Source organism: Colletotrichum abscissum (genome assembly GCF_030869225.1).
Source record: "Colletotrichum abscissum strain IMI 504890 chromosome Unknown Scaffold_5.1, whole genome shotgun sequence".
In the NCBI taxonomy this organism is placed as follows: domain Eukaryota; kingdom Fungi; phylum Ascomycota; class Sordariomycetes; order Glomerellales; family Glomerellaceae; genus Colletotrichum; species Colletotrichum abscissum.
Window position 1 is genome coordinate 951,185 of NW_026850431.1, and position 27,853 is coordinate 979,037.

General features: G+C 53.1%; 8 protein-coding genes across 8 annotated transcripts; 3 read left to right on the plus strand and 5 right to left on the minus strand.

Moving 5' to 3' along the window:
• Nucleotides 1-681: 681 nt before the first annotated feature.
• Nucleotides 682-873, minus strand: CABS01_02820 (uncharacterized protein; the record flags this gene model as incomplete). Its single annotated transcript, XM_060536198.1, has 1 exon — nucleotides 682-873. The coding sequence occupies one exon, from the start codon at nucleotides 871-873 to the stop codon at nucleotides 682-684; it is 192 nt and encodes a 63-aa protein (XP_060394110.1).
• A 1,487-nt stretch (nucleotides 874-2,360) lies between these two features.
• Nucleotides 2,361-4,685, plus strand: CABS01_02821 (SET domain-containing protein; the record flags this gene model as incomplete). Its single annotated transcript, XM_060536199.1, has 2 exons — nucleotides 2,361-2,657; nucleotides 2,937-4,685. 2 exons carry the CDS (start codon nucleotides 2,361-2,363, stop codon nucleotides 4,683-4,685), a joined length of 2,046 nt encoding a protein of 681 aa, XP_060394111.1.
• A 5,404-nt stretch (nucleotides 4,686-10,089) lies between these two features.
• Nucleotides 10,090-10,670, plus strand: CABS01_02822 (uncharacterized protein; the record flags this gene model as incomplete). The annotated part of the gene is made up of 3 exons (XM_060536200.1): nucleotides 10,090-10,147; nucleotides 10,231-10,299; nucleotides 10,441-10,670. 3 exons carry the CDS (start codon nucleotides 10,090-10,092, stop codon nucleotides 10,668-10,670), a joined length of 357 nt encoding a protein of 118 aa, XP_060394112.1.
• Nucleotides 10,671-14,053: 3,383 nt separating this feature from the next.
• On the plus strand, nucleotides 14,054-16,859 carry CABS01_02823 (PA domain-containing protein; the record flags this gene model as incomplete). Its single annotated transcript, XM_060536201.1, has 2 exons — nucleotides 14,054-16,579; nucleotides 16,653-16,859. 2 exons carry the CDS (start codon nucleotides 14,054-14,056, stop codon nucleotides 16,857-16,859), a joined length of 2,733 nt encoding a protein of 910 aa, XP_060394113.1.
• Nucleotides 16,860-17,831: 972 nt separating this feature from the next.
• CABS01_02824 (vacuolar protein sorting-associated protein 35) lies at nucleotides 17,832-20,715 on the minus strand (the record flags this gene model as incomplete). The annotated part of the gene is made up of 4 exons (XM_060536202.1): nucleotides 17,832-17,996; nucleotides 18,054-18,200; nucleotides 18,253-20,470; nucleotides 20,579-20,715. The coding sequence occupies 4 exons, from the start codon at nucleotides 20,713-20,715 to the stop codon at nucleotides 17,832-17,834; spliced, it is 2,667 nt and encodes an 888-aa protein (XP_060394114.1).
• A 1,385-nt stretch (nucleotides 20,716-22,100) lies between these two features.
• Nucleotides 22,101-22,922, minus strand: CABS01_02825 (uncharacterized protein; the record flags this gene model as incomplete). Its single annotated transcript, XM_060536203.1, has 1 exon — nucleotides 22,101-22,922. One exon carries the CDS (start codon nucleotides 22,920-22,922, stop codon nucleotides 22,101-22,103), a length of 822 nt encoding a protein of 273 aa, XP_060394115.1.
• Nucleotides 22,923-24,877: 1,955 nt separating this feature from the next.
• CABS01_02826 (uncharacterized protein) lies at nucleotides 24,878-25,358 on the minus strand (the record flags this gene model as incomplete). The annotated part of the gene is made up of 2 exons (XM_060536204.1): nucleotides 24,878-25,039; nucleotides 25,125-25,358. The coding sequence occupies 2 exons, from the start codon at nucleotides 25,356-25,358 to the stop codon at nucleotides 24,878-24,880; spliced, it is 396 nt and encodes a 131-aa protein (XP_060394116.1).
• A 676-nt stretch (nucleotides 25,359-26,034) lies between these two features.
• On the minus strand, nucleotides 26,035-26,550 carry CABS01_02827 (uncharacterized protein; the record flags this gene model as incomplete). The annotated part of the gene is made up of 1 exon (XM_060536205.1): nucleotides 26,035-26,550. One exon carries the CDS (start codon nucleotides 26,548-26,550, stop codon nucleotides 26,035-26,037), a length of 516 nt encoding a protein of 171 aa, XP_060394117.1.
• Nucleotides 26,551-27,853: the final 1,303 nt, after the last annotated feature.

Below are 27,853 nucleotides of genomic sequence, written 5' to 3' on the forward strand. Positions count from 1 at the left end.
CGAATCTTTGACAATGCATGAACTGTCAAACTGAACCAGCAGAATGGTAGCTTCTGCCACACCGTTGGTCAGCCCTGTGCGCCTGGCTACTAAGGATGAATTGCCGACAACTAAACTTTTGAAAAGCGTAACAGACAGACTGCATTCGGGACACCCGATGGCAAGCTCGTCCAAGCACACGAGATCTCGCAACCCACAAGGGGGTGACGGGGGGGAGGGTGTGTAGGGAAAAACTCTGACCAAAAGAAACAGCGACGAGAAAACATTGACCTGTGGGTGATCCGTTTCTTCTGCCCTGCACAGAGTCGGCTCGCAACTGTGCCCTCTCAAGGGAAACAGGGAGAGGGAGGGCAAGCGCCGTGAGCCACAATAAGCGCAGGAGCTGTCAAATCAACAAGAAGCGCAAAGAAAGTTCGCCGGATGTTCGATCTCACGGTAATTCGCTTTCGCTATCCCTGAAAGCTTCTGGTTCACTTAGCTTTGTGCAACCCAAGGAGAAAATAGCTACCCGTGCAAGCCTCTCGAATGATTACCCGGCAAGTGGGCAATTTTGGCTAGTTCTTGTCTGGCAATACCTCCGCTTACCAGGTCGCCGTGCAATGGCTGAACCTTAATAAAGACACATCACGGAGCGGTCCGATTGGGAGGGAACAGTGATAGGCCAGACAAGGACGCTGACCATCACTTCTCACTTATACGCTGCAAGTCCCAAGCGGCAAGCCAGCATACCAGCGGGTGATTATACGACAGGAATGGACGTGGAAGATAGCACATAGGGACCCGTAAGGAAGTGGAAGGGGGTGCAGGCTGGCGATAATCAAGGGTGTTCCTGTTCGACCGAGCTTGAGATTCATGGCGACCTAAAAGAGACATGTGAAACCACAGCTGCCCGAAAAAGGGCATAAGGGAAAAGGATGAAATGTTCGGGGGAATTTGGCATCTAGTGTCTGATAACAATAAGGTTTGAGGCTGCCCCCGAAGGGCGCATTTGACGGCAATTTGGGAAGCCCACCGGCAGGCTTCTCTCGGGGGTTGCTGGCGCTGGTGAAAAAAGAAAAAAAAAAGAGAAGCTGAGGCCAAGAAGCCGGTCCCCGGTCGACATTCCACGAGTAGAGACGGACGGTTGAATAGCAGCCCTAACAGCGAGAATTGTGGCTGGGCTCAGACTGACTGTTTCCAGGCAACCTTACTGGGACGGGGATGACGTCGGCTAGCCGACGCCACGTAAACTCTATTTGTATGACGCTTTTTCTTTTTTGTGTTCCAAAGGTTGAGCCCCTGTTCGTGTTATGTATGTGCTGGAGTGTGTGTGTGGCATGTCCCTGTGTGCGTCCTCTGAGTGTGAGTAGCTAGGAGGTATGAAAGTGCGTGTCGGGGGCCGCTAGTACGGAGTACACCAGTCAGTCAAGTCAGTCATGTCAGGTATATCGGGTCATACAAGGGGTTAACTCGGGTTCAAGCGTCACTGTCACGACTCTGACTTGCAGTAGTGTTGAGTTGTAAAAGTGTCAAGTTGCGAAAGGTTGCTCCAGCTCGACGAAAGGGAGACTAGGCCGAGCCAGCCCGTTTCCTCGGGCATGCTTCCGTAGCAGTGCAGCGGCAGTAGCAGCAGCCAAAAACACGTGAGGAGAAAACCTTTTTGTCGAGCCGTTTGCAACTGTGGCTGTGACGGCGCCGCTAACAAATACAACAAGCGACAAAAGTGTATGATGCCGAGGCGGATCGTTCTGCCCAGTTCCACCCCCCCTTCCGCCTCGGAATTTCTGCCCACGCAGTAATTCGGTTCTGTCTGCCCATCGACGATCCTTGCTTGACCAGGTTAGGCTGGCGTTTGATGGGCTAGACTCTGGCTACGTGCTCCTCGTCTCTCTCGACTGATGCTCACTCGCAACACACCCACCGGGCCACGGTACAACACCCACACCTCTTTCTCCTCCTCAGCCATAGATACATGTATACACACCCAGGAGGAGAAGAACAGACTAAGACAGGCTCGGCTTACCTTGCTTTGGCACAACTGACCCCACCTCCAGAGCAAAGACGAGCAGGAAGGTGGACCCTGAATATCTCGCAGTGATCAGTCTCACTGCGTCCTCGTTCTCTTCTCCGCCGTTAAAACTGTGCTGGCCTCCCACACTCTTCGGTTGAAAGTTGATGCCTGGTGCCGTTACCCGCCCGCAGGCCAGCTATGATACCCAGTAATCAACCGTTTGACAACGATAGAGACAAGCTTCGAACCGTCCTTCTTTAGGCTGTCTCTTTTGACACGTTTTTTGGTTCCTTTTTATTTTTCTTGATCCTTTAACCCTCGGCAAACGGTTGTCGATTCTTTCGATTTACCGCCATCAACCCACCCGGACATGGTGTTGAAGCGTCGACTAGTTGATTTCCAGCGCGAACAAGATCCCTTCGCCGTCAAGGTGTTTCTCCCGCCGACCGATCATTACCGCCAACGCAACTGGATCATGACGTCCCCGGAGCAGCAGATGGACACCCTGCGAGAAGGTCTTAGCCGGGTGATTCTAGACCAGCTTGCGGAAACTCTGCGGGATTATTCGTCTGGAAACTTGGCGAACCCGGTGCTTCGATTTGAAGCTTTCATTCAGGACGGCGAGCCGGGAACGCAGGGGCAAACACCCCGCTCTCCCGTGGTTTCGGTAAGTTGCATCTCCATGTTTATCATCGCGGGCTGGACCGCGCGTTGGCGCCGGAATGTGTGCAAGTGTTCAGCCTTCGTGCTGCCCGTGGACTCCAGTTCTACAGCGCAGACAATCCCGGAGATACCCAATCAAGACAGATAAAGAGCGGATGACTCAGCATCAACTGATTTACTGCTGGGTCTATTTCACTTGCTCCTCCGTGTTGTGGCATGGGTGGTTGGGTTGCAGGTTGGGTACGAGAGGGTTTTCTGCTAACCACCATCACCAACTATACAGAAAATGGTAGACTTGTCTGGCATCATTTCACAGAGCGCAAATAACAGCCCGAATACGAGCCATGCGGGAAGAGAAAACACCATCGAACACCCGACACCGCCCACCATCAGCCCGCAATTGATGATGGACGATGTGGCGGCAAGCGCCAGCCGGGCTTTTGTCCGGACACAACGGACGCCATCCCAAGGACCGCCACAAATGTCACCCGAGACCGATGCAAATGCTTTTATTCAAAGAAGAGGAACGGGAGCTCTACGACCAGTCAGGGGAGCCGCTCCAGTGGAGGAAGAGCAGCCGGACAGCCAGAGGCATATGCAGGTTGCCAACAACTTTCCTAAACGCGCAAAGATTCAGACAGACGTCGTCTTCATCCCGCAACAGTCGTCCATTGACAAATTCGTCGTCAGCGTTTGGGAGCAGATCCACGGTGGTATCAGCTTAGATCCCCAGAGTCTGCTTGAACAGTGGCAGCTCACGGCAACGGCAGCAACAGCAACCATCAACAATGCTGGCAAGATTCACGTTCCCGAGCAGCTCGAGCTCGGCTTGCTCCAGGCGCCCTCGGCAGACGGCACGCTGACTGAGATCGACATGGAGGGAACCTTCAACCGCAGCAACATCTTTTGCCGAAAGGTTACGCAAGCCAGCCGCGCGTGCCGCTCGATTGAGGTCATTGTCCAAGCGCGGTGGATCGAGCACTTCGACTCGTATGTCGAGCTGCTTGCCATCACGAACCCGGGCATGTCCCCTACCAAACGCCGCAAGGCGGCGCTGATTGAGGCGTGTAACGATTTTGGATGGTCTGAGAAGGAGTTGCGGAATAAGATGGCCATCTGGCGCGGCTACAAGGAAATAAAGGACGCGGGAGGTTGGGCCGCGCTCGTCTTCGCCGGCATGGGACTTTACCGCTTCTGCAAGTACCGAGTTGGATTTAATCCGGATAGCATGCAACGACTCCGGTGCCTCCGGCCCCGAATTGAGGTCGCCGCCGACACTCTTCACCCCACGTGGCGCCAACTACTCATGATTGTCGGCGAGGGCGCGCAACGTCGGTTCTGCGGTCACCCGCATGACTGGGTTGTCCGCCAGGACGGTTCGGACCCGGTTCCGCTCCGGTCGACATATCTCGAATATGACCCTTACTTCAGCTTCGAACAGCTCGAACACTCCGTCATGGACATGAGCGCGTGGGGCACCGATGATCCGCGATGGGTGCCGCCGATGAACGCCGTGGCTTGCGTCCAGGGCATGCACACATGTCACTCGTGCGGCCAGGAGCAGTCCGAAGACCCCAAGATCAACTCGTGCTACTGCTTCCCGACGCTATTCGGGTCCGGGCGTCGGAGCCCCTGCCCGGTGCAGGTGTTCCGGACCTCGGACGGACGCAACAACGGCCTGATGGCTCTTTGTCCGTTCGAGCGCGGCGCGGCGATAGGAGAGTTTGTCGGCCTCATCACAAAAGACTTGCAAAATATGGACGTCATGGATAGCTCGACGGGTGTCCGGGCCTATCAGATCTGGCAGGGACGGCAGGGCAACTTCACGAGGTTCGTCAACCACAGCTGCAAGTCCAACGCGCAATTCCAGCAGTTTGTGTGGATGAGCACGCAGCGCATCATCCTGGTGAGCAAGGGCATTGAGGCGGGTCACGAGGTCACGGTGGATTATTCTGGGAGCTACTGGCGCGGTTTGGACAAAGAATGTCTCTGCGGAGAGTCATGCTGTCGGTATAGGAACGCGGCTCGATAGGAGGAAGACAAATGCGATGGAGTGGACTCCATACTCTGTATCCGTAGAGGAGAATTATTACTACGAAGATTAGGGCGAAGCGGGAAACGGGGTCGAGTTCAGCCACAACACTACACACGGACGAAGCTGCTGCGGAGGCTGCGGCGAAGAGGGGGTGTGTGAACAAGACCCAATTCTCATGTTCCAGTGGAAGAAAAAGAAAAGATTAATCGCAACTACCGATCATGTTTTTTTACGATTTTAGGATTAGTCTTCGGGGTAGAGATACAGACGTGGACGGGCAGGCGAACAGATGCTTCAGGTTATTGATCGCAAGCCTTTCCTTGTTCCTAATCCTATTTGGTTAAAACATCCGAAGTCAGATTGACCAGTCAGCCGCCGCAGCATCCGAGACTCTGACAACATTCTTTTCTCCCTTCTCTTCTCCGCGACTGAGTCGACTGAATCAAACTGAATCGAGTGAGTCGCTGTTCGAGAGAAGGGAGGGAGGGAGGCACATAGGTAGGTAGGCAAATAGGTAGGCTCGGAAAGGATGGGTCCATTCCGAGCGCGTTTAGTGGTGACATTTAGCCCATATGACACCGGTAGATGAGCACCGCTTGTGTTGATCCTCGCTACATTCCAGTCCTCCATAAATCTAACCATGTGTCCTGTCCCCTCTGTCCGTCCTTGTAGCCATCTGTCTCTAGCTCACACTCACTGGCTCGCCGAGTTCGTATCAGCTAGCGGGTTCCAGGTTTGTGCCAACGCCCTACGCTAAAGCGGCTAAAACGTGCCCCTTGAATCGCAATGCTTTCGAACTACATTAGCTCGGGCCGCCGTTCCCCGACCAGCTTTTTCATCTTGGGTACTTTTACCCTTCTTAACTTCCGCCAAAGTCTCTTCTTCGACCGCTACGACGACTAGAAATTTTTATACTTTGCCAAAAGTACGCCAAAGGGAACGGCGGACTGGCCCGTTCTCCCTTCTTGGAGTTTGTCCCGAAGCTTTGAAGCTCACACCCAAGGCGGTCTGTGAACCATGGGACCGCCGCCGCGTCAAACAGGGAAGTCAGGGTCTGGAAGCCCTGAGTGTTCCGAGGCTTATGAACGAACCCTTTTTTCCCGCCTGCTCGTGAAGTGGGCGATGGCCTTATTCTTTTGTCATCGCGTCCCGCTACCCGACGGGAGTGTGATAAACTTCAGCGCTTCAGCAATGGACCGTGTAGCAAAATCTTGACGTAATAGAGAGTCCACTGGACCTCGTCTCTCGGACGAAAGGTCTTGTCCGCCCCGGTGGCCCAATCTCTTCTATGTTCCCCTTCTTCAGCCAGCCTTCGGGCTCCTGTTGGGACCTCGTTAGGACTGAGAACCTCGTACCCGAAAACTTTAGCTTTTAGCGGATGTGTCTGCGATAGCGAGATAGGTATGCGGGTGTGCGACTGCATTGCCCATCAGATCCCGCAGGCTGTTGTGGGCTCGGTAGCAGGCTCAGTTGGCCTTGTGGCGCCTCGTGTCTTTCGTTTCTCTTGTGTCGACTACCTATACGTAGACCGTCGCCTTTACAGTTTCGACGGGTTTTCAGGATTCCTCATAACCAGAACTAGAAGCATATTGACAGCTACTAGTTGTGGACGCTAATGGATGCTCCCCATCATCACTGGCGCGCGTGAACATGTGTATTATCTCGCGCCAACCACCGTCATCTCACAGCTCAGGGGGGGGCGCATCAGGGGGTGCTAATGAGCCACCAAAGCCCGAAAATAACATTCATGAGCACTAGAAGACCAAGACCGAGGATCTCGAAAATCCCCCGCACATCTATACTAGCAAGATGAGGATCAGAGTCCATGTGGCTTGCGAGCTAAGGAGTGATCATGCATCTCGGGCCTCATCCGGGAGTCTTCCCGCTCTCCTGAGACCGTGTCCCTCAACCGCTGGTTCTTACTGGCGCCGATGCCAATGCTCACCACTGATCCATCCCGCGCTTGACACATCGGCATATCGCAGTTAGGGGGAAATCCCACACATTTCCATATTGTCGATGCGCAGAGGCCCTCGCAGACCTCGCGGAGGCAACTGTTAGCGATCAGCTACCAAGAACATGAACGAACACAGACACTACGTAGCCTGGACCGAAAATCTCACAGTGATAGAAGGGTCTCGTGACGGACGGCGTCGTCTCACACTACTGCAGGGCACAGAGAGCTGAGCAAGTACCGGTAGCCTTTTTGAGCTGACACCTCTTGGGCAGCTCGAACCGCACCGGTGCGTCCCCGAACTTGGGTTGACCGTGTAGTAGTCAGACAGTCTTTGACCGTTTCCTTGGCGTCCCATGGTCCTCGTCAACTCTGAACTGTTTAATCGACTGTTTTGACATGCTTCCCTCACTTCCAGAAGACGGGGCTGACCACACCCACCCCCCTTCAGGCTCCTCTCCCCCTTCTTTTCACATCATGCTTTGACGAACGGACATTGGAAAAACGGCCCATTTAGACCGTTTCGCTTTGGAGTCCTCGGATGGTTCTTGATGGCTATTTCTAAAAATTGCCGAGAACGAGAGCCGTTGAACACGTTCGAGTCAACTCCAAGAGTGGGCTATGTAGTACAAGTCTAGCGATAGTGGTGCTGAGGATCCCGCCTACGAAGCTCGGCGGAGACGCCGTCGGGCACTAACAGCAGGAGAGAAAGGTTCTTCATCCTGACAGAACACCCCCTGCTTACGAGTTCGCCAGCACGCACCAGGCCTGATGAACGATTCTTATCATCGGTCGAGTAGTTAAGCCAGTTGTCATCCTTGTCCGCGAAGCAAGATGGTGTCCCATCCTGTGTCCGATTCTTTGAAATGCTATTCAGCAGGGTAGGCTGGACGTTGCCTTTGTGTGACGAGGCCCTGTGGTGCTAGGAAGCCTATAGACATGACCATGTTCGTCTGTTGAGCTAATTACTTACAGCGTGAACCAATTTTACCCAGCTCCGGTCCACCCCCAGCTTCACCAAAGATCCCAGATTTCAGCGTCAGTCAGCCCAAGAAAACTTTTTGCAACGATCGATCGAATCCCGTCGACTGAACAATCCCCTCTCCCCATCACTTGATACTCCCCCTCATCCGGGGCCTTGGCCAGAGACTTCCGGGCCCAAGAAAGTTGTGAACTTTGGCTCTCTGGATCGTCTCGCTTGCCCCCAGCCATCGATTGGGACTGCTACCCAACAAACTTCTGCAGGAGCGAATAAAAGGTGATGATGGCTCGGCCATATCTCCTATTTGGCCAGAAAAAGAAACATAAACCTGGCCGAGAGATGTCAGACCAGCAACAGAGGCAGCCAGGTTCCGGGGCTGAGAAGCATTACTGCAGTGTCACGCAACAATCACGATCTGTTCCCGCCGGGAATGAACTCCCGGTCGGTATGCCACACTGGCAGGCAATCATTGTCTCATCGAATCCCCTCTGACGGACGACTCCGGGGACACGCAATCGGAGGCCCAATGGCGCCCAAGCGGTTCCCGCCGGCTATGCCTTCGTCGGGACAACTCGCGGCTAGGTCCCTATTGGCCGAAGCTCGGGATCAGGATTGGCGCGTGAATATGGCGAAAGCCTCGTTGCAAGTCGTTAGCCACAACTATGCAACCTGCAGGTGGTCGTAGTACGACTGTTCGAGTTGTCGGAGTTGCCTAACTAAGATCTTGCTGTTGGGCAAAGTGGTTGGTAGTGTCAACTCCGACGAGCCAAGAAAGAGCGTTGGAAGTCCAAAGCCTTTTGCTATCAACTCCATGTGTCTACTAACCAACAAATCGTGCGTAAAACGATCTCAACAGGAAGCTCAGGCTTAGGAGATTTGCCTAGAAATTTCCAGGAACCATGGAGGACTGTCCAATTTCCTGAAGAAGAGGACCGGGTTGAACCAGTAAGTAAAATCGACTTTTCCTACACAAATTAGACGCGTTGGTTGAGATGAAATTGAGAAACCGGAAGAGTTTTCGCTGACTGAGATCTGTGTCTGATTAGCAATTCTACACGTTGACCGACGACACGACTGAACGAGCAAATAACTAAGACTCTCAGTGAATCTGCGGATTCTGCTTCCTCTATACAATTTTCGAAATCCCTTGACATTTTTGTCTAGGATTTGTCGAAAGGTTCCTTGACTCTAGCAATTGAGGCAATTTGTGTAAGTGCCGAGCGACAACTGGTTGAAACCTTACACTTGTCGCCAATCCATTATCGGTACGATATGTGTTGCAAAGATTTGAAGTCCCAGCTCAGTGCTGAATTCAAGGATGTTCCAAGAGCAACATATTATTTCTATAGCGTATTTTGATTTCTAGAGAGGCAGACAAGTCAATTCAGCTGCGAATTGCGTCTTGTACACCGCTTTGAAATGCTGCAAAATCGATGGCGATGGGGTAGGGAAGTAGTGACAATTGTTCAGGTTATTTCTTCTACCACTTGTGGATTTCTAAATTGCCCAATACTGAGACTCGCAGGTTACCTTAGCGTCGGCCGAATCGAAAAGAAAGCAGCGTTTCCGCGGACAGGACTTCAAAGTCTTAGGACGATTTTGACAGCCGTAGTAGTCACCCGACGTCTTACAAAAGTGTCTCACAAACATTTACGTCAACTTTGACACATTGCGAATACGGGAAACAAAGCCAACAATGAGCCAATGGCAGTCTATTTGTGGACTATACCAACGAATCAGCGCCTTTTCACGATAACCTGGGAGAAGCCTGGACAGTTCTATGCTTTGACCTCGCAGGCTCGCAGGCCTTCCCTCTCTTTTTCTCCCCGCAAGTTCGCAGCGTAGACCAGATCGGATGGCTGACAGTGTTTCTAGTTTCTATAGATTTGTATCAAGTCACGTGCGAAACTTCCTATCGAATTCATGCGTAGCGAACGGCGGAGGTCTGTAAAGTTCTGTTTGTCGGCTTTACAGAGCTTCCTCGTAAGTTGAATGATTTCAAAAGCCGATCCCTTCGAATCCGCGGGCGCCGAGCCTACCCCAACGAGCCGATTTTGGATATTCTCAAGCGGTGGCAATTCCTACCGGAAAAGCCTATACGTTGTACTATACCAGCGAAGTCTCCAACAAGCTTGACTGCAAGTTGTGGCCAATCAATACTGTTTGAGTTGAGCAAATAATGGCAACTAACGTTGGAGAGCGTTGAGTTGAATAAAGAGAGCAAAAAAAGGGCTCCTTTCCTGATTAGGCGATTACCTGCTCAAACGCGCTCACAGTCGATTGTTTTGCACGACGCCACATCTATCGCTGTGAGCAGAATAAAAAAAATATAGGAGAGATAGATATATGAATGAGGCGTTTTTCCCCAGACTTTTGTTGGGCGGGTGTTTGTGAAGAAGAGCAGTATTTCTGCAATGATCGTCACGCGCGTGCAGAAAACGTGAATTGACATGGAATCATCAAACATGCGAGGCAGGGCACAGAGCAGCTGCAGCGGTTCAAGCCGCTCGAGCGCGTCGACGGGTTCAGCGTCGTCGGGGACGCAGGAAGCGTGAGCAAAGACGCACTCCCCCGATTTTCTCTCGTCCGAGGCTTGGACTTGCGAGGAAGAAGAGAACAGCTGCAGGAAGCATATGCTAACGGCTTTGGCAGGAGACATTTCATCTTTGACCGAGGTTCGTCGATACATGCAAGCCGGGCCGGCCGAGACAGAAGCACGCGGGCGAAGTCGCTCGGCAAAGTGGTCCAATTCTCTACCCATATTGGGCAACGATTTCGCTGACGATTGAGGAAACCCCTCGGGGTTTCTGGGACAGATTGGTATCCCGACGTGCCGCTGGTTATCCAAGCGAATCAACTGATTATCGGGCGTCTTGGGCTGGGGCACACGCTGCCGGAACTCGTGGCCGAGTCCGCGAGGAACGAGGCGGGCTGTCACCCGGGCACGATGGCGGCGTACTTTCACCATGCGATTACGCTGGAGCTGGCGTGTTTGATGAGCAATGATACGGTTCAGATGGCGATTGTAAAGGGTGTTAGGGTATGAGCGGGCTCCGACAGCAGTTTGTAAATCTTTCTGGGCACGAACGGCGTTTGATCATTGGTATTGCTTCGGGATTGTTGAACTATGGAATCATGAAGGAAGGGCTGTGTTTGTTCACTCGCTTAGGTTGAGCGAAAACGAATGATGCGGTGGTTATCACTGCGCACGAAATAGACCTCGGCAGCAATGAGCAATCGGAGTTGCAGTTTCGGGACAGGCTGGGATTGTAGGTACTACTTAGGCTGAAATGACCTAGACGGCCATGCTGTTATCTTTAACTTGGTCAAACGCAGACTTCATCGCTTTGATTCACGATGCAGACTGACCATGGCAGACCTTAGCCCGGCCGTTGCAATGTCTTCATGCTGCCATCAGAGCTAATACGAAGCGAGGCCGTCAATGTGAGAGAGATAGAGCGCGCTCTCGTTGACCAAGGGTGGAGGGCCATATTATTTAGCGACATTCGCTAGAAAGCTTCAACGGAGACCACGGAATGGTGCGAAGTAGTGTGTTTTCAGTGCTACTTATCTTCGCGCAATTATTACCCTGACATATCAGCAGTGACTCGCTATTTAAGCTAGCCTAGCTTGCATGTGAATTTGAATCGGGCTCTGATTACCAACGTGGTGAAGACTCTGTGTGAGGGACAATGGACCCCAAGAATGCCGATGACGATAGCGCCGCTAGGATAACGCACTAGATAAGAGCGCCTAGCAGGCGCACCAGCATGCGATTGTCACGGTTTTCTTTTGGGTTTCAGTAGGCCAAACGACTCGAAAACGGTCTTTTAGAGCATATGGACTGGGCAATTCGGGGCTCGAGCTGACAGACTAGCTGCTGAAGACATCAGAACATGGCATTTCTTTGTTTTCCCGTAGCCAAAATTTGCATCGGACTGCTCCGAAATCGGTTACTGCGAGGAGACGGAGTCTTCCAAAGGCCGTGGAGCAAAAGCATTTCTTGGGATAAAGGCGCGACGACGAATGCCAGGCAACACATGGATAGATTTGAGCAAACAAGCAGCATTCGTACAAGTCAAAGCCAGCAAGAAAGAGGCAAAGAGGAAGCGTAGATGGCAAAAGTCGACTGCCGTTTCTCTTACGACAGAACAAACGACCAGTCGCTGAGAATGGCATGGTGGCAGCTTCGAACTGATGGTGTCGCACGAGATCAGCCACACAAAGTCAGTCCAATCGAGCCTACGTTGTTGACCCAAAATCGGACAAAAGACTATGACTAATAAATGGCATGGAGACCTCGCGATCCTATGTTTGTTTGCGTACAGTATTGAGTGTTTTGGTGTCACGATCATCATTTCCCGATTCCTAGAAGGGATCGTTTGTGTCGCCAGCAAATACGCTTCTAGAAAGTTGCACAAACGCCATGCAGTAGCGGCCAAAGCCTAATGGAGGCCTATTCAAGGAAACAGCCATGACTGATGGTTTCCAGAAAGCGAGATGCAAAGTCCGGGTCGGACGAAAGATTATAGCGATCTGGGTGGCCCAATTGCACACGAAATCGCGCAAGCATTAGACATTCGATAACAAAGCGACTGTTCTAGGGTACCGCAAAATACTAGCAGTAGGTTATGGATTAATGGACACACATTCGAGGGAATTTGTATTCGGATTGTAGAGTTCTGGGGTGTATTGGTAAGAGTTGGTGATTGCTTCGAAATCGAGCGACGTAGGTATCGGGAAGGTTGTCACGCAAGATCATGAGAGACCTGCGCTTATGTCGGCATCGGGACGTTTCGTGTAATCTGGCTGGGAAGCTTCGGGGTAAGGTTTGGATTCGTCAGGCGATGGCGTCGAGTAGTCGGCGTGGGAGCGGTGCGAGGAGAGAATGGGAAGTGCTCACGAAGCCTAGCTGATCGCATATGCTAGTAGTTCCAGGTGCAGACTTACGAGGAAGAATCATGACTGATTCCCAGCGCTCACAATGGTGCTAATGCCCTCCGTAACAAGATGGGAAAAAAACTGCGAAGGTCAGAACAGCAGAAGGTGTAAGCGGAAGGTCAGTCCACAGGTCTAGCACAAGGAAGAAGGCTAGCCTAGATATTTGACTACTGACTAAAGATGCAAGTAGAGCATGAACTCCGGGTATTGCTAGCCCGGAGCAAGCTATCAGCACCTCCAAGATGTCAACGCCTAATCATATCCGACTATGGGATCAAAGTCACAAATCGTCTCTTGCTATCCACACTTGCCATATCCGTGATATCTCTGAATCCGGGGACGGCTGGATGAATCGCCGGGGGTCAGCCACGGCAGATTCTCCCGCTTCTTGGGCGCCGATCCGGGGCCCGGGCCGACCTGAAACCCGTGCGAGAAGTCCCGAAGAGCTTCGTTTTGGAAGATGGAGCACAAATGCACACAGGGGTTTGTTGGGTCACATTGAAATTGGGAACAGGTGGCCGTCGGTGGAGAGCAAGGGGGATGAGTGGGGAGTCTCGTCATCAGAAAGGAGGCAGCAGGGATATCCTCCTCACTCGAGACTTGCAAGGGGAGAAGGGAAGAAGAGAGAGACGAGGAGGGGAGGGGTGGGAGTTGTAATCGAGAGACGGAGTCGGGAATCAAAGATGCAGTGCAATCTGCAGAAAAGTGACAGCCAAGGGGGGCCAAGAGTGGCTGTGCAGATGACATAATCGGGTCTGTAGAGGTCCCGCTTATGTAAACGGATTCTCCGTTATCCGGCTATCTTACCTCCCCGGGTCCCTCGTATCGTGATATCCGTATGGGCATCCCGCGGTTTCCATTTTTTGGCGAATCCGCGTAAGCTGCCTTAGGTAAGCAGGAGGGACCTACGTGCACGTAAGCAGGAATTCACTGCCCAGAAAGACACTCGTCAATCTTGATTGGACAGCCTTGGCAGAGTAGGGGACTCTGCAGTGAACAGGCTCACTAAATTGCGGCTGCACTCACTGGGACTGGAACTGCCTGGGGACCGGCTCACTGCCGCACGGAAGCCGGGACTGTAGCACCTCCATGTTCATCCATGCCAAATCACGAACCTTCGTGTTTCGACATCGCCAGCCGCAGAGTCAATTCAACCTCCATCGAGCTTTGTTGTTGCCAGCCGAATCGACATCGCGACTAGCCTCACCATCCAGCTTCTCTTAGTCCTGTCGATCCGGTCAATGTCTTTTTGCTCCCGAGCAGCATCCATGGGACCCCTTTCTCTTCCGTCATAGTATTTCGATAGCGTCGTGTATTGCTGCGCCTTTCCAACACTCCTTTTCCCTTCATCTCCGCCCTCACCCGACCGACTCGATACCGCTCGTTTTCCCTTCGCTGCTATACGGATGCCGATAGACGGCTTTGATCGACATCCTTTCGACACATCGCCCCCCTGATTCTCGTTCCCGACCGGCGAGTACCGCAACGATGCCGTCGGATCGCGATCACCGGTACGAATCTGTACCCCCCATCCCAAGTTACGATGAAGCTCTCGCCACAAGCGGCCCGGCCGACCCCTCAGAATGGCAGCAACCCCCGCGCTCTCCGCTAGACGATCGCTCCCAGGCCGAGACTGAGTCGCAGTCGCTGCTGAATAGAAATGGCCTCGCAACTTCATCACGTCGCCCAAACGGGTATAGGCCGCCAACAGTCGAAACAGATGACGAAGATAGCTCATGGGGCAGCGACGATGACGGAGACGAAACGGCATATGTGCGCCGGGAGATGCAAGAGCTCGAAATAGGGGATGCAGAGGACAGATCGCGCCCGTCAATATGGGGGAAACGGATACCATTCGCCCTCTCCTTATCACGCTGGAAGTGGTCTTGGCGATGGCGGATGCCAAATTTGCGTCCAACAATTCGACTGCCCTCGGGCTCGGCCGACAACCCCAACAATCCGAACGAGGCGAATGCGACGACGACGAGACCGCGATTCACTTTCCCGCAATGGGACAAGGACAAGGCGCGGACGGCCATTATCATTTTTGCCCGGGTGTTTGCTGTTGTGTTCGTCATGGGCATTCTTTACGCACTTTTCATGAGCGATCTTTTCACGAGCATGGCTAGGCGCATGAACGGCGGACTGCGCTTCAACCCCGAGGATGTACGCTTGTACGTGCAGCAAAATGTCGAGGGCCGCCGGCTGAAGGCGTCGGTAGCTCATTACACAAAATACGCCCACATGGCAGGAACTGAGGGCGACTACGCTCTGGCTATGGACGTCGAGTCCATGTTCACCAGAGCCGGGCTGGATTACGTCAACGTTGACGAATACTACGTGTACATGAACTATCCGAAGGCCGGAGGACGCGCTGTGGAGATTATTGGCGACGACGGGAAGCCGAAGTGGTCAGCGAAGCTGGAAGAAGAGGAAATCGGAGGAGAAGCAGCTGGACACCAGACGTTTGTGTTCCACGGACTATCCAAGTCAGGAGATGTTAAAGGACCTTTGATCTATGCCAACTATGGCGCAAGGTCGGATTACAAGAAGCTTGCGGATCATGGGATCGACACCAAGGGCGCGATTGCTCTTGTTCGTTATTATGGCACCCAGGCGAATTTGGCCCTCAAAGTCAAGGCAGCAGAGGATGCCGGCTTTGCAGGCTGCATCGTGTACAGCGATCCAGCTGATGACGGGTTTAGATTGGGCGATGTAGCACCCAATGGCCGCTTCATGCCCGCCGATGGTGTTCAGAGAGGCTCCGTTGCGCTGTCGAACTGGGTCCTTGGTGACCCCCTGACTCCTGGCTGGGAGAGCAAGAAGAACCTGCCGCGTATGAAGCCCGATGAGAGCAAGGGTCTGACCAAGATCCCCAGTCTGCCCCTCGCGTGGCGTGACGCACAGATTCTACTACAGCATCTCAAGGGCCATGGTGAGCAAGTGCCGAAGGAATGGGCGGGAGGTGTTCCTGATATCGCGGAGTGGTGGACTGGCAACCTTTCTTCGCCCATTGTACGACTCAAGAACGACAACGACGTTGTTGAGCAGAAGGGCATCTGGAACGTGTACGGCAAAATCGAAGGCATTGAGCAGGATCAGAAGTCCATCATCATTGGAAACCACCGGGATGCTTGGTCATTTGGCGCGACTGAGCCTCACTCTGGCACGGCGGTGCTGATTGAGATGGCACGCATCTTTGGCACACTCGTCTCCAAGGGTTGGCGCCCTCTGCGCAGTATCGAGTTCATGTCGTGGGACGCCGAGGAGTACAACATGATCGGCTCCACCGAATTTGTCGAGCACAATGACGAACTATTGCGACAAAACGCATTTGCTTACATCAACCTCGACTCTGCTGTGGCAGGCAGCGAATTCCACGCTGCGGGATCGCCCGTCTTTAAGCAAGCTGTCCTCCGCGTAATCGATCGTGTCTTTGATGCGGGCCTGAATGCGACAGTCCGTGACCTGTGGAACCAGCGGGAGGGTGACCTGGAAGAGCTTGGAATGGACGGCGACTGGGTTCCCTTCCAAAACATTGCCGGCACCAGCTCTCTCGATCTCGGCTTCAGGGGCGCACGATTCCCCGCGCAATCCAGCTACGACAACTACGAATGGGTTCAACGCATCGGCGACCCAGAGTTTGCGTACCACGTCATGATGGGCCAGATTGTCGGCCTCTTGATCCTAGAGCTCGCGGACAAGCCCATTCTACCATTCGACATGGTGGGCTACAGCGAGCGCATCGAGCGCTACATCAATGACCTGGCCAACTTTTGCGAGCACATGGGCGCGGGTACGCAGGACAAATTCTCGCTGGAGCCCCTCAAGAAGCTCATTGCGGAAACCAAGGTCAACGTCAAGGGCTTCTCTATGTGGGAGATGACGTGGGAGAGCACAGTCATGGGCGGTGGCGGCTGGGAGTCGGGCGATATGGGAGACAAGCGCATTCAGTTCAACAACCACATGGCCGACTTTGAGACGGCGCTGCTGGACCTTGAGCAGGGTGGTGGTGTAAGTTTTATCTCTTCCCTCTTCCGTGACATGCTATCCGCGTTTTCTGGTTCAATGGCTAACGAATGTGTAGATCCCCGATCGCACCCAGTTCAAGCACGTCATCTTTGGGCCCCAAGCCTGGTCCGGCAACAAGCCCGTCACGTTTGCCGCCATTCGCGACGCCGTTGAGGCCGGCAACTGGGAGCTCGCGAACAAGCTCGTCGAGAAGACGGCGCGCATCATCCAGAACGCGACAAATGCGTTATCTGAGTGGGAGAAGGCTGCAGAGAGCAGCTGATCGCACCATCACTCGCATTTCCATGTGGGGCTTTTTCTTTTCTGTGTTTCGATACGACGATGGGGTGTGTGTTTTACCGCATCTTTTTTGAATGCAATTTGAAGAAGACACATGTACGAAGGGGGCCGCTTGCTCCTATTCCCTTTTTCGTTTCTTTTCGTCGACTCCGTTCAAAAAAATTCCATTTGGAAGATCTTCTGGGGGTATGTCTATGCGCGCCTCGCCGCGAAAGCCTGTTGCCAACTCTGTTCCTGTTTTTTCTGGCATTGCAAGGAGTTTAGGGGGGAATTTCTACCACACAAACACCCATTGTTCCGCAACTCTTTCATGTCCCAAAGGTACGATAGTTGAAACCTTTTACACTGCCGCGATCTTGTAGCGGAACGTGTAATTCGAGACTGTGTTTTGCCCGTGTTTCATCGTGATGATGTTCCATGTGTCGTGATGAATATCATCAAGCTATCTCACCCTTCTTTTGACTCGAACCTACACTTTTTTGAAGACGTGACGATTGTGGCGAGGGATAAGAAGTTCGATCGCTTCACTAGAATGAGGTAAGGTAGGAAGAGAAAAAGGCACGACACACGTATATACAATCAAGGCCGCAAGCCACATGCAAAGCTTTTCCACCGTCTCTCTGTGCACGACCACATCCACAGATTTCGTCTTGTTCCAATTCATTGCATGCGCTTATCGTATAAACACGTTTTTTCTTGACTCTCTCTCACACACACGCAAACGGTCTCATTTCCTTCTGCTCCAATCTCCAAACCTCACTCACCTAGGTTCTTCTCACAAACCCGTGTCGGCCACTACTTCCGTCGCCGCTAATTAAGAAACACCCATCTGTTCCCTCTCCATAATCCCTTCTTTCATTCTCCCTGCTCTCGTAAGGTGTGTCGTCATGTGGTGATTGGAGGAGTGCCTCCCGTCTGCTTCAAGAACGGGTCGACAGGTTCCAAGTACCGGTGTTTATTTCGGGTACAGGACAATGCCATCGTACTGCCGCCCCTTGATACTTTCGAGGATGTGGTAAAAGTGTCGCTTGCTATTCTCGACCGAGGCCGAATCCTGCTGGTTGCCGGCGAGATTGGAGTGGATGAGCTCAATGAGGCCGTTGAGGTATTTGGTGGTGACCTGTAGCCCAGTCAGTACTCGGGAAAAACAATGTACAAAAGCAGTGAGGGGGCTTACCGCCGCGTTCTGCTGTTCAAAGTAGTAGACGTATCGGTCGAGGATCTCAACAAACAGCTCAATCGATGTCGCCGTCTCCATGCATGAATCTGCAACGCGCAGGGCTCTCTGAAGACACTCAAGCACTCTCTTTCCATCGCGGTACAGCTGCAACAGATTAGCAAATGTCGGTTGGTTGTGTATGTAGCCCCAGACTTACCCCAGTTTCGTCGGCCTCGCCATTGACAGCCATTGGCGTGGCCCACCACAGGTGACTAGCGAGGTAGACAGCACGGCACTGGTCGGGCTTTCGCAGAAGCTTGCTGCCGTGCTGAGCGCACTTGGTGATGAGAGTGTCATAGTTCTCCTTGCCAAAGTTTCTTGTTTGGTGCAGCGCTGTGGCAATAACGCAGACGGCTTGGAACTGCGCCTTGGAGTCCGAAATCGCCTCCTCGTAGACGGTGAAGGCTTGAGCAAAGAACTCGTAGGCCACTTCCTCAAAGCCCGTCATATCAGCCGTCTGACCGGACGCGCAGAACAGGCGCAGGGCGAGCTCCGCCGCGCCGGCTCCGTTGACACGGGTGTATAGAGTGCTCAGAGCAGAGTGCATAAACTTGAAGAGGGCGTTGCTCTGGGTCTCCCAGTTGTCCTCGTAATGTTCGCGCGTCTTGAAGCGTCTTGCAAGCTTCATGCAGGCAGTGATGAGGGGCGGTGTCGTCGTACGGATCCTCTCGTTGCCTTCAGAGTAAGCCTTGCGGGTCATTTGCAATAAACGGAATTGTGTGTCGTTGTCTTCGCCATTAATGAGATGGACAATTCTGGCCAGCCAACCTTGTTCCTCCATAGTCTCGTCGGTCTCGACAGCCCGGCGTTGTGCAACACCTGGGTAGTTGGACGGTGTTTGGGAGCCCTCCTTAATGAGCACCTTCAAGACCTCCAAAACATTTTCCATCTGGCTAGGGGTAGAGATCCTTGTCTGGTCACGGAGTAGAGTGCGAGCGACTTCACCAGCAACGGCGCGGCGAGTGGGATACGACTGTGACTGGAAAAGAGGAACGTAGGTAGGGAGAGAGAGCGCGGTGAAGATGGAGAGGTAGCGGTTGAGAGGCGCTTGCAGCAGGGCCAAGAGACTTTGCTGTGCCGGGGGAGAATGAAGGTCGGCATTGTTTGCGTTTTCCCGGACTTTGATCGTGGCATACTCAAGAATTTGGTTGACAAAGTCTAGCCTCTCGGGGTAAATGTTGAGTGCCAGGTTTGTCAGTGAGCAGAGCAACGCTATTGTGTCTGGGATAGGGAGATGCTGCGCATCCACCAAGTTTTTGACTTGGCTGAAGAAAATCTCGTAGAGCTGCACGTTCTCCGGTATTCCCTTCTCTGCATCAGCCCCTTCTCCGTTGACGGCAGTCGCCTCAGTGTCGGCAATCGAAGGAGCTGGCTCTTCTGGCGGGGGTAGGTCCTCTGCGGCGCGGGCTTCATTTTCGCTGCTCTCGTGCGCGGCACCGTTTGTATCGAGGTCAAGGGGTTTCCCATTCTCGTCCACACCGGAGCCTGGCGCACTTGATGCCTTCTCGGCCTGCAATTTCGTCTTCTCCAGCAGAGCTGATAGCGCCTCCTCCTCCTGCTTAGCCCGGTCCCCTTCTCCCTCATCCTTGGATTCGCGTTCGGCGTAATCTGACAAGCGGTCCATCAGACCAATAACAATGGCTTTTACATTGACATGGGGATTCAGGCGCGAAACGGCTCCGAGGAATTGGTCCAGAGTATGTAGGTGGAAATCGTCAGGGAAGACCTGGGTGATGACCTCGAGCAGGTACTCCTGTGCCAGGACATCGCGGCATTGCACAACCTGCTCTAGCAGAGGCGCAAGAATGCCCGACTTGTACGTCTCCAGATCCACGAGTTGGCTCAGTCGGACGATATTACTTCCAACCAGAAGCTGGAGCTCCTTCCGCTCTCTCGTCCGTTGTTCGCGCTCGCGGGAGTGGCCTTGGTGTTGCAGCCGGACCCAGAGCTTGTTCATCTCGACAAAGTTGGTGAGTATGAAGTTGATCGAGTCGGACAAGTTGCCCTCGGGACCGTCGCCGTCACCCGTCGGTAGGTAGTCTCTGGCCTGGCCGGAAAGGTAATATCTGAGGAACAGGCCGCGAATGGGATGCTGCACGCCCCTGCTCATATCCATCATATCCTTCATGAGTTCCTTGACAGGTGCGTCGGGGATGGACATGTAGGCCGTGCCGACGGTGATCATGAGGTACAGACGCGGGATTATGTTACCGGCATACTGGACAAGCTCGTACAGGTCGGCGAGATGGTTGACAGGGTGGTTCTCTCGGAGATGGACGGAGAGGTAGCGCAAGGCGTCAAAGACAGCCATATACAGCTCATAGTACTGCTTCGGGCCCAGGCTACTCGTGCGCAGCTCGGAAACTAGGGTAGAGCTGGACGAGGTGCATCGGACTGTTAGTCTCAACCATTGAAGCTTATCGGGGGCATCGAGAGAAGCTGCCTAGGAGCTCCCGGGAATCCGGGGAACGGGGATGACGTACCAGCACTTGAGGGCATCCATGAGCTTGCTCGGCGTGTCGAGGCATTTGCGCATGAGGGCCGTCTGCTGGCGCACCGCGACCAGGGCATCCTCCAAGAGGCGTGCCTGGTCTTCCGGCGGCACAGGAGTCGCAGACATATCGAAGTCGAACCGGCGGGGTAGTTATCGATCGAGGCGACGTATATGATGCTCAGTTGCGGCTCATTGATGAAGAGGACAAACGACAGAGTCGGAGTGGATCGATTGCGGTCGGAACAATTGCGCGATGGATGAGGGCGCAGATGTCGGAGGTGTGTCGTCGGCGCACGCGGCTGCGAAAAGGGTTGCGAGGTGAGGTCCGGGGGGGTTCGTTGGAAGGCTGACGATGGAGTCCCGTCAGGTTAGCAGTAGCTGGCTCGAGGCGAGTGCTAAGGACCGACTAGGCAGTACTGCGGTGCTGGTGCGATGCGAGCTCGGTGGACTGAGCCGTGGCTGGAGCAGTGGAGTGAAGGCCAGACACTGGCTGGCGTGGACGAGAAGTGGAGACCGTCCCTTTCCCTGTGACGTGCCCGCCAGTGGGAGGTCGGAGAATCGAGCTGCCTGGAGGAGTGATTATGTAAGGCATCATTATGTAAGACCTCGTCCATCGAAAAGGGCGATAAGATAAGAGGGAAACACGCCTCAGGGATTTCATGGGACCGGTTGAAAATGCAGTGAAAGCGAGACTCAAATTTGGAGTACTACATACGTAGTAGTCTTTTCTCCATGGTTCAATTGAACCCTCTTGGTGGGTTAAAATGCAGTGAACTTGAGGCTCCGTAGTTTTTTGGCCTACTTAGGCCAACGAGCCTAGGTACTTCTCCCTATTCAAGGTAGTGGAAACCCTTGCCACTCGAGCCTCGACACTGGACTACGGATTCTGGACTGCGCAAGGAAATTTGACCAGGATCTCGAACAAACGTTGGCGCGTTGGAAGCAAAAGTTCTGTCTTGAACCAAGGGTCGCGGCACAGGCCATAGTTCCGGCCAGCGCCCCCCGCCTTGGCTGCATCAGCCTGTGGGCTCGACCCGATCTCCGCCTCTCAACAGCACACAACCAACCTGACCTCTTGATGATCACAACGGTCGGAAGCAACGATAATATCACCAAAGAACAACAGTCCCTCTCATATGCCATGGGTCAGTTCATTGATTCGTTTGAAATTCTCTCAGCAGCTGATTCGTACACTGTCACATGCTTGTGCAATATATCCCTACATTCAGGATGCCCCTCTGTCAATTCGCATCTTCACCCATCTCAGATAATGCCATGCCGTGTGCTTACTCCCTACCCATGTGCCATTGCTGCATCATGCAGGATATGTGTGTTCATGAACCCCTTACTCCAACAAAACGCCATCCAAATCCAGACAGTACTCCGCATACTCTCCATTTTTGCTCCATCCCCGCAATCAGCAGGCTCGTGTCCAAACTCACCCGATTTCCCGAGTGAGAAGGCCGAAAAAGCAGCCGAGAATATCCAACATCCACTACCTCCCAATGGTCTCAAGCTGTGAGGGACACAGCCGTAGCAGGAAGCCCACAGTCCGTCTGGAGATACTCAACAAGCGCCGTGTCAATTGACGCTGAAAATGCAGCAAACAACAGTGTTGCCGTCGTGCCGGGCGCAGGGAGATGTCGTATCCTCGGCACAATCTCCAGCTGCTCAATCCCCTCGACCTTGGCCAGCTCAGCGACCCACTCCATGCTATCGTGCTTAATGAGCGCCAGCAACCTCAGATCTGAGACGCTCAGCACCTGCGGCCCCTCCCACGCCGCCGTTGGTCTTCCGCCCTCCACGATGATACGCAGCCTAGGTATCGCCTTATCCAGCCGGCCGAGGTAGGCGCACATGGTAGCCCAGTCCAGCCGGTCACTCTCACTATTGCAGTGCATCACAGGCCCGTCCTTGCGGATGGTAAGCTCCTGGATAGCAGATCGAGAAGAGGGCGTCAGGTCTTTGAGGAAGGGCACCACAGCCTCAACGTCGCTACCGAAATCGAAGCCGTGCGGGCGGCCGTAAAGAAGGTGGCTCGTCTCACGGTGGATGCGGCGGTTGACGGCCATTATTTCGGGGTGCATTATAGACTTGGGGCTAGCCGGGTGGTGATGCGCGTACGTCGTCAAGAAGCATTGCCTGTGAAAGGACCTCTCGATGATGCGGTATGAGGTGCGGCGGTAGGTGCTCAGGGCGCCGTTGTGCAGCTGATGCATTGCCTTATTGCGGACGGCGAGTCTTCTTTCGCCAGCGTCGTCAAGGAGGTATTCGTAAATCATGATGCGGATTTCGGCGGGGATCCGCATCAAGGGGGATTGCTCTTCGTCCATGATGGAATCGTGGGGTTACGAGGTGTGGGAACTTGGGGTCAAAATCTGGGGTCGGAACTCGGGTGGGTTGGACGGGGACGCTTCTCGGATGAATGGAACTGGTGTCTGGAGGTTTGAACACAGCACAGAAACGATAAATGAAGATGCAGAAGAGTAACAGAGTCGGAACAAAAGAGAAAACAGGCGGAATTGGAAAATACCAGAGGCGGAAAGAGGGTCACCAGCTGGTCTTATGGCATCGTGTAAGGTACGGCAAGTGCCCCTGCGAAGGTGGAAGGTGAGCGTGACTTCCTTTGACATGTCTTTCCGAATTGGTACACCCACGCGTTCCGAGAAGCAGCCAAGGAGAGGGGTCCATCAAGGTGCCTTCCTAGTGACTGATATTGGCACTTGCTTCTGCCTCTAACTGCCCAACTGGTCCTTCCCCCGAGTCGGAAACATCCCATCGGCCAATGACTCTTTCCCTTTCTTTTTGATGAGCAGAACTTCGTCGCAGTTGCAGTTGCAGTTGCAGTGTGAACATCCAACCGCTGTGCCGCATGCACACGCGGGGCCCGACCTTGGCCGTCAAGGTCCCCTTGTTGGGGCCATTGGGGGGAGGTGTGGATCTCTCCGACCTCATCTCACCTTACTAATGGACCTCACCTACCTCCCCCTTGGAGGTTCCATTGCTTGGGCAGTCGGAATCCCTCGTTGGAGAGTGGGTGTGGCAGCTATTTCAACCCTGCACAACGGAGGCTCACCAGCAGGCCAACAGCTGCTTAAACCAGCCGAACCAGCGTGAATGCAACTTGTACAATCAGGACTGCAATACGTAGTAAACATTATGCAATGCTCCACTGGCTGCTGACCGGCTGACTCTTCGCGAGGATGATAAGCAATCCTTCTTCACTAGTACAACTTATGGAGTGTCCAGACTGATATCGTATCTGGTCTTGACCAACGCTGTCCGCAAACCAATGCCTCGGCCCTTGTTTCGGACCAGCGCTGACGGCTCCGCGGATCACCACGGGGCTCCACTTTTCTAGAATCGCGGGGGCCACCGGGACACCTCCGCTCCTGGGGTCCGATACCCGCCGGCTGCCTTTCATGAAGCACCTCAACTTAATACTCACGATGAAATCAGCAATCTTTCTATAAGAATTATCGTCAAAACGCCAACCCCGATGCCATTTTCTATCTAACGATTCGCTACATGCTTGCCGAAATCGCTTCCCAGCCCCCTGCCGCGCTACGATAGCATTCCACATTCCGAAATTCCGAGTACTCCCGATGACTAGTATGTCTGTGGAGGAGATGACAGCTTGTTTACGAAATCTTACTAGACAAATAAACCCGACCGTTTCCAAGACTGACAGCAAGACCAGTCTGCCAAGTATAATCGACCATTCTTCGACTTTCTGAGCTTCATAGAGGTTTCAACTCTGTATTGAAGGCAGATGATTCCAACAAACTCTACTATCCGGAGACGCAAAATGTATATGCGTACCCTGTATCCTTTGCCATCTTACCCGGCTTAGTTCAGCTCCCATGTCAAAACGCAACTTTGGCTCACGACTCACCACGTGTCTGGCAGTTAGTACGTATGATTCCCTAGAGGGGTCTGACCCTACTCGGCCTATGACGTTCATTCATGTTATGGCACTTGCTGGCCTCTTTGGTCATTCCAGAAGCAAGAATAATCTGAATGAGAAACACAAAAGTCAGCATTACGACTCAACCTCTCGAACGTAACTCATATCCCACCCTTGGGAGCTTAGGAGATGCAAAAATGACACGGCAGATTTTCAAATCGGAGCTTCAACCATCCATTGTACAGACACTGGTAGCCGCAGCGTAGTGGAAATCGATGAATTAAGGTAAATACGGAAGGGAATCTCAAGCAAGTTGGTATCATTCAGGCCCTCCACCAACAACACTCATCATACATAAAACACATCCTCTCCAAACAAACCTCACAAAGCCTTGTCCAATGTCCCCTTCTTAACAAAGTCCTTTGTCGCAAACTCCCTCTCACCACCAGTAGTGATGTTCTTGTTCTTGGCCATGCCCTGCGAGTCACCAGCCGCGGTGTCAACAGCAGAGTTGAACTTTCCACGAATCACCTCTCCCATTCCCTATAACACAGTTATCAGCATCGCATATTCAGCAACAGTCCCCTAATAATACTAGAGGGTGTCAATACACGTGGAAACTACGCACATGTCCTTGTGCAAATGCACCCTTAATCTGCTGTCCAATGCCACCGCTGCGCGTCGTCGGCGCATCGCCGCCGCCGATGGTGCTTGTGGCGGCGCTGGAGGTCGAGTGCGCTGCTGGAATCTCGTCGGTTCTCGTAGTGTGGGAGGTTGCGGTATTCACATTGGGGGTCTCGTACGTGTTTGCGGTGCCGGCGGTCTCGGCGTTGAGAACTTCGGAATTCGTGTGTGTGGCCATGGTGATGGTTGCGTTCAAGCTTTGGTAGACGTTGGTATCTTATGGTTGATTAATGAGCCGAGTTATGTGAATGTTTGGTAACACGTCAAGTAGATATGATATACAAGTTCATTAGACTATCTTCGGAATTTATATCGAGAGAGGTTGGTCGTTAGCTTCCTTGAACCTGGTCTTGTGATGCGCCAAGGGGTGACGTCACGATAGCGCAAAGTTGGCTCGTGGCTCTTGTTGATCTGTGGACCTTCGGATCCGGGTTGCCGCATGGGTTGATGTCAGCCTCAACGCTTTTTCTTATCCAGGAAGCTAATTCTTTTCTATTTGAGAATATCTCATGAAGCGTAGTTGAGCATACCGGTTTGTCAGGACGACCAGTCGTTGCACACCCCTAGAGATAGACTACATATGTCATATGTTTTTGAATATCTTTTGAAGAAGCCGCGCATTGCTGTAAAGCCAAGAGATAAGCTGGTATTATTACAAAAGGAACGCCTTACCCGATGGTCCCATGAGAAAACCTCGTCTGCGCAAAGAAAATGTACCAATCGCCTTGTTGATGTGCAATCCCCTCGACAGAAGAAAAGTTCGAATGTACTCCAATGTCCCTATCCATCCTACCCTTCGTTTTCTCATTCCCTTGCCCAGGACACCGGTGACAGAATGTTCATCGGCCTTAGCTTCACCACGCACCCAGGACGAATACCATACCAACAAAAGACCAAACCCACTTTGACACCTCAACCCTCTCTCCAGCACCGTAATACCCCCTACCGCCGCCCCAACCACCGCCACCGTTCCCCCATCCCCAAGCGGCGCTGATTTCACACTCTCCGTTGAAATCAATGGTATCCGTCCTCCCGATAGGCGTGCAGAGAGACGATGACTCGGCAGCCTTTTCGCTGTTCTCGGTGCACGCGGTAACGTCGCTCCACGTCCCGTTGAGGCAGTATTGGAATCTGTCCGAGAGACAGTTGTACTGGCCCTCGGACCCCTCGCAGGATGTGTCGGCTGCAATGGCGAGGTATGAGAGGTCCTCTAGGATCGTTGTATCTCTCGCTTGTTTGTCAAGAGCTTGCTCTGTGGTCGGAGATGGTGTCGCGAGGGTGCAGTCGACTAGGAGGGCTAGGAGGAAGAAGAGGAGGAGGAAGGTTGAGAAGACGCTTTTGCGTCTGCATGACTGGATGTGTGGAAACATTGCGAGAGAGAGAGCGCCCCGAAGAGTGTTACTGAAGTGATTTTCTATAGCCCTGAGGAGAGGAAAATTTCGCTTGGGGAAGGAAGGAGAGAGCGGTTGTTCTTCAGCCCAAAGGACGGAGTGCTTGGGTGGAAAGGCTGAGACGAGCGTGTAAGTCGGCACATGAGCATATATGGTACTCAAGGAGTACTGCGGGTATATACTCTCCCCTTCCCCCTCCCCCCTCTTTACAGCTGAAAGGTTTTGCCCTAGAGTTGGCCAAGAAAGAACCCGAGAAACATGGCAGACAGATCGGGGACCCATCGAGGAATGACGAAGTTGATCAACAGTCACGACTCACCTATGCTACCCATGGAGCCCCTGCCGTCCTAGTAGGCTCATGGAGAGACCATGACTGTGAACACATGCCGAACCCCCTCGCTCCCGCCATATTGTCTCAGAAACTAACTCCTCTCGCCGTAAAACTGTCGGAGCCTGCATTCATCTGAACGGCACCAGACCGTCGCTGCGTTGTCAGCTGTACCCGCGTAGTCATGACAAGACCGTAAGACGTGTAGACATGCCATTGGACAATCCCTAATCTAAGGTAGCTCGCTCACCGAGCGAAACTTCACTCTCAAGTTCCCCGTCATTCTGATGCGCAAAAAGCTGCAAGAGAGAAAATAGCATGGATCCTACGGACCTCTAGTCATATAGATCGGCCGAGCAAGCTGTACCTTTCTTAAGCTTACACTCTAGCTCCTCCAACGGGTCCCTTCCTAAAATTCTCCGGGAGATTTTCATGCATAAACGGTTCCTCATGGCACGGATTATTCGGCACAGACTTGGCTTAACTCGCACACGCCCTCTGTCCCATCTCCGACTGTAGAGGTTGCAAAGAGGTCCGCAATCCTGCAGGAACCCGGCTCAGAACATAGAAGAGCAGGCGGGACATGGCCAACCGTCTCCAATTCTCTTGAGCGTGAAAGGCCGAATGTGTCACTCTTTTCCTTTTGGGTGTGAATCTAAGTAAAAGCAGAGTATGAACGCATCCCAGGAAACTCGTGAACCGGTTCGTGATGTCCAACGTGTTCTCGCGTTGGTCGACGTTGCTAGTCACCTAGCGCCAACGCTACGCTTTCCTCCGCGCACCAATGAGGAGGCTGATGCCTGCAGTTTCTGGAAGGCTAGCCAGCGGATAATTGTCTAATTATTTTGTAAGACTGTTGAAGAGGAAAATCCTTTTGGCATTGCTTTTCTGGCAATCGTCCTATGCTGAGCTGCGGCTTCGCTTGCATCCCTATCCAACCCGACGTTTCCCGTG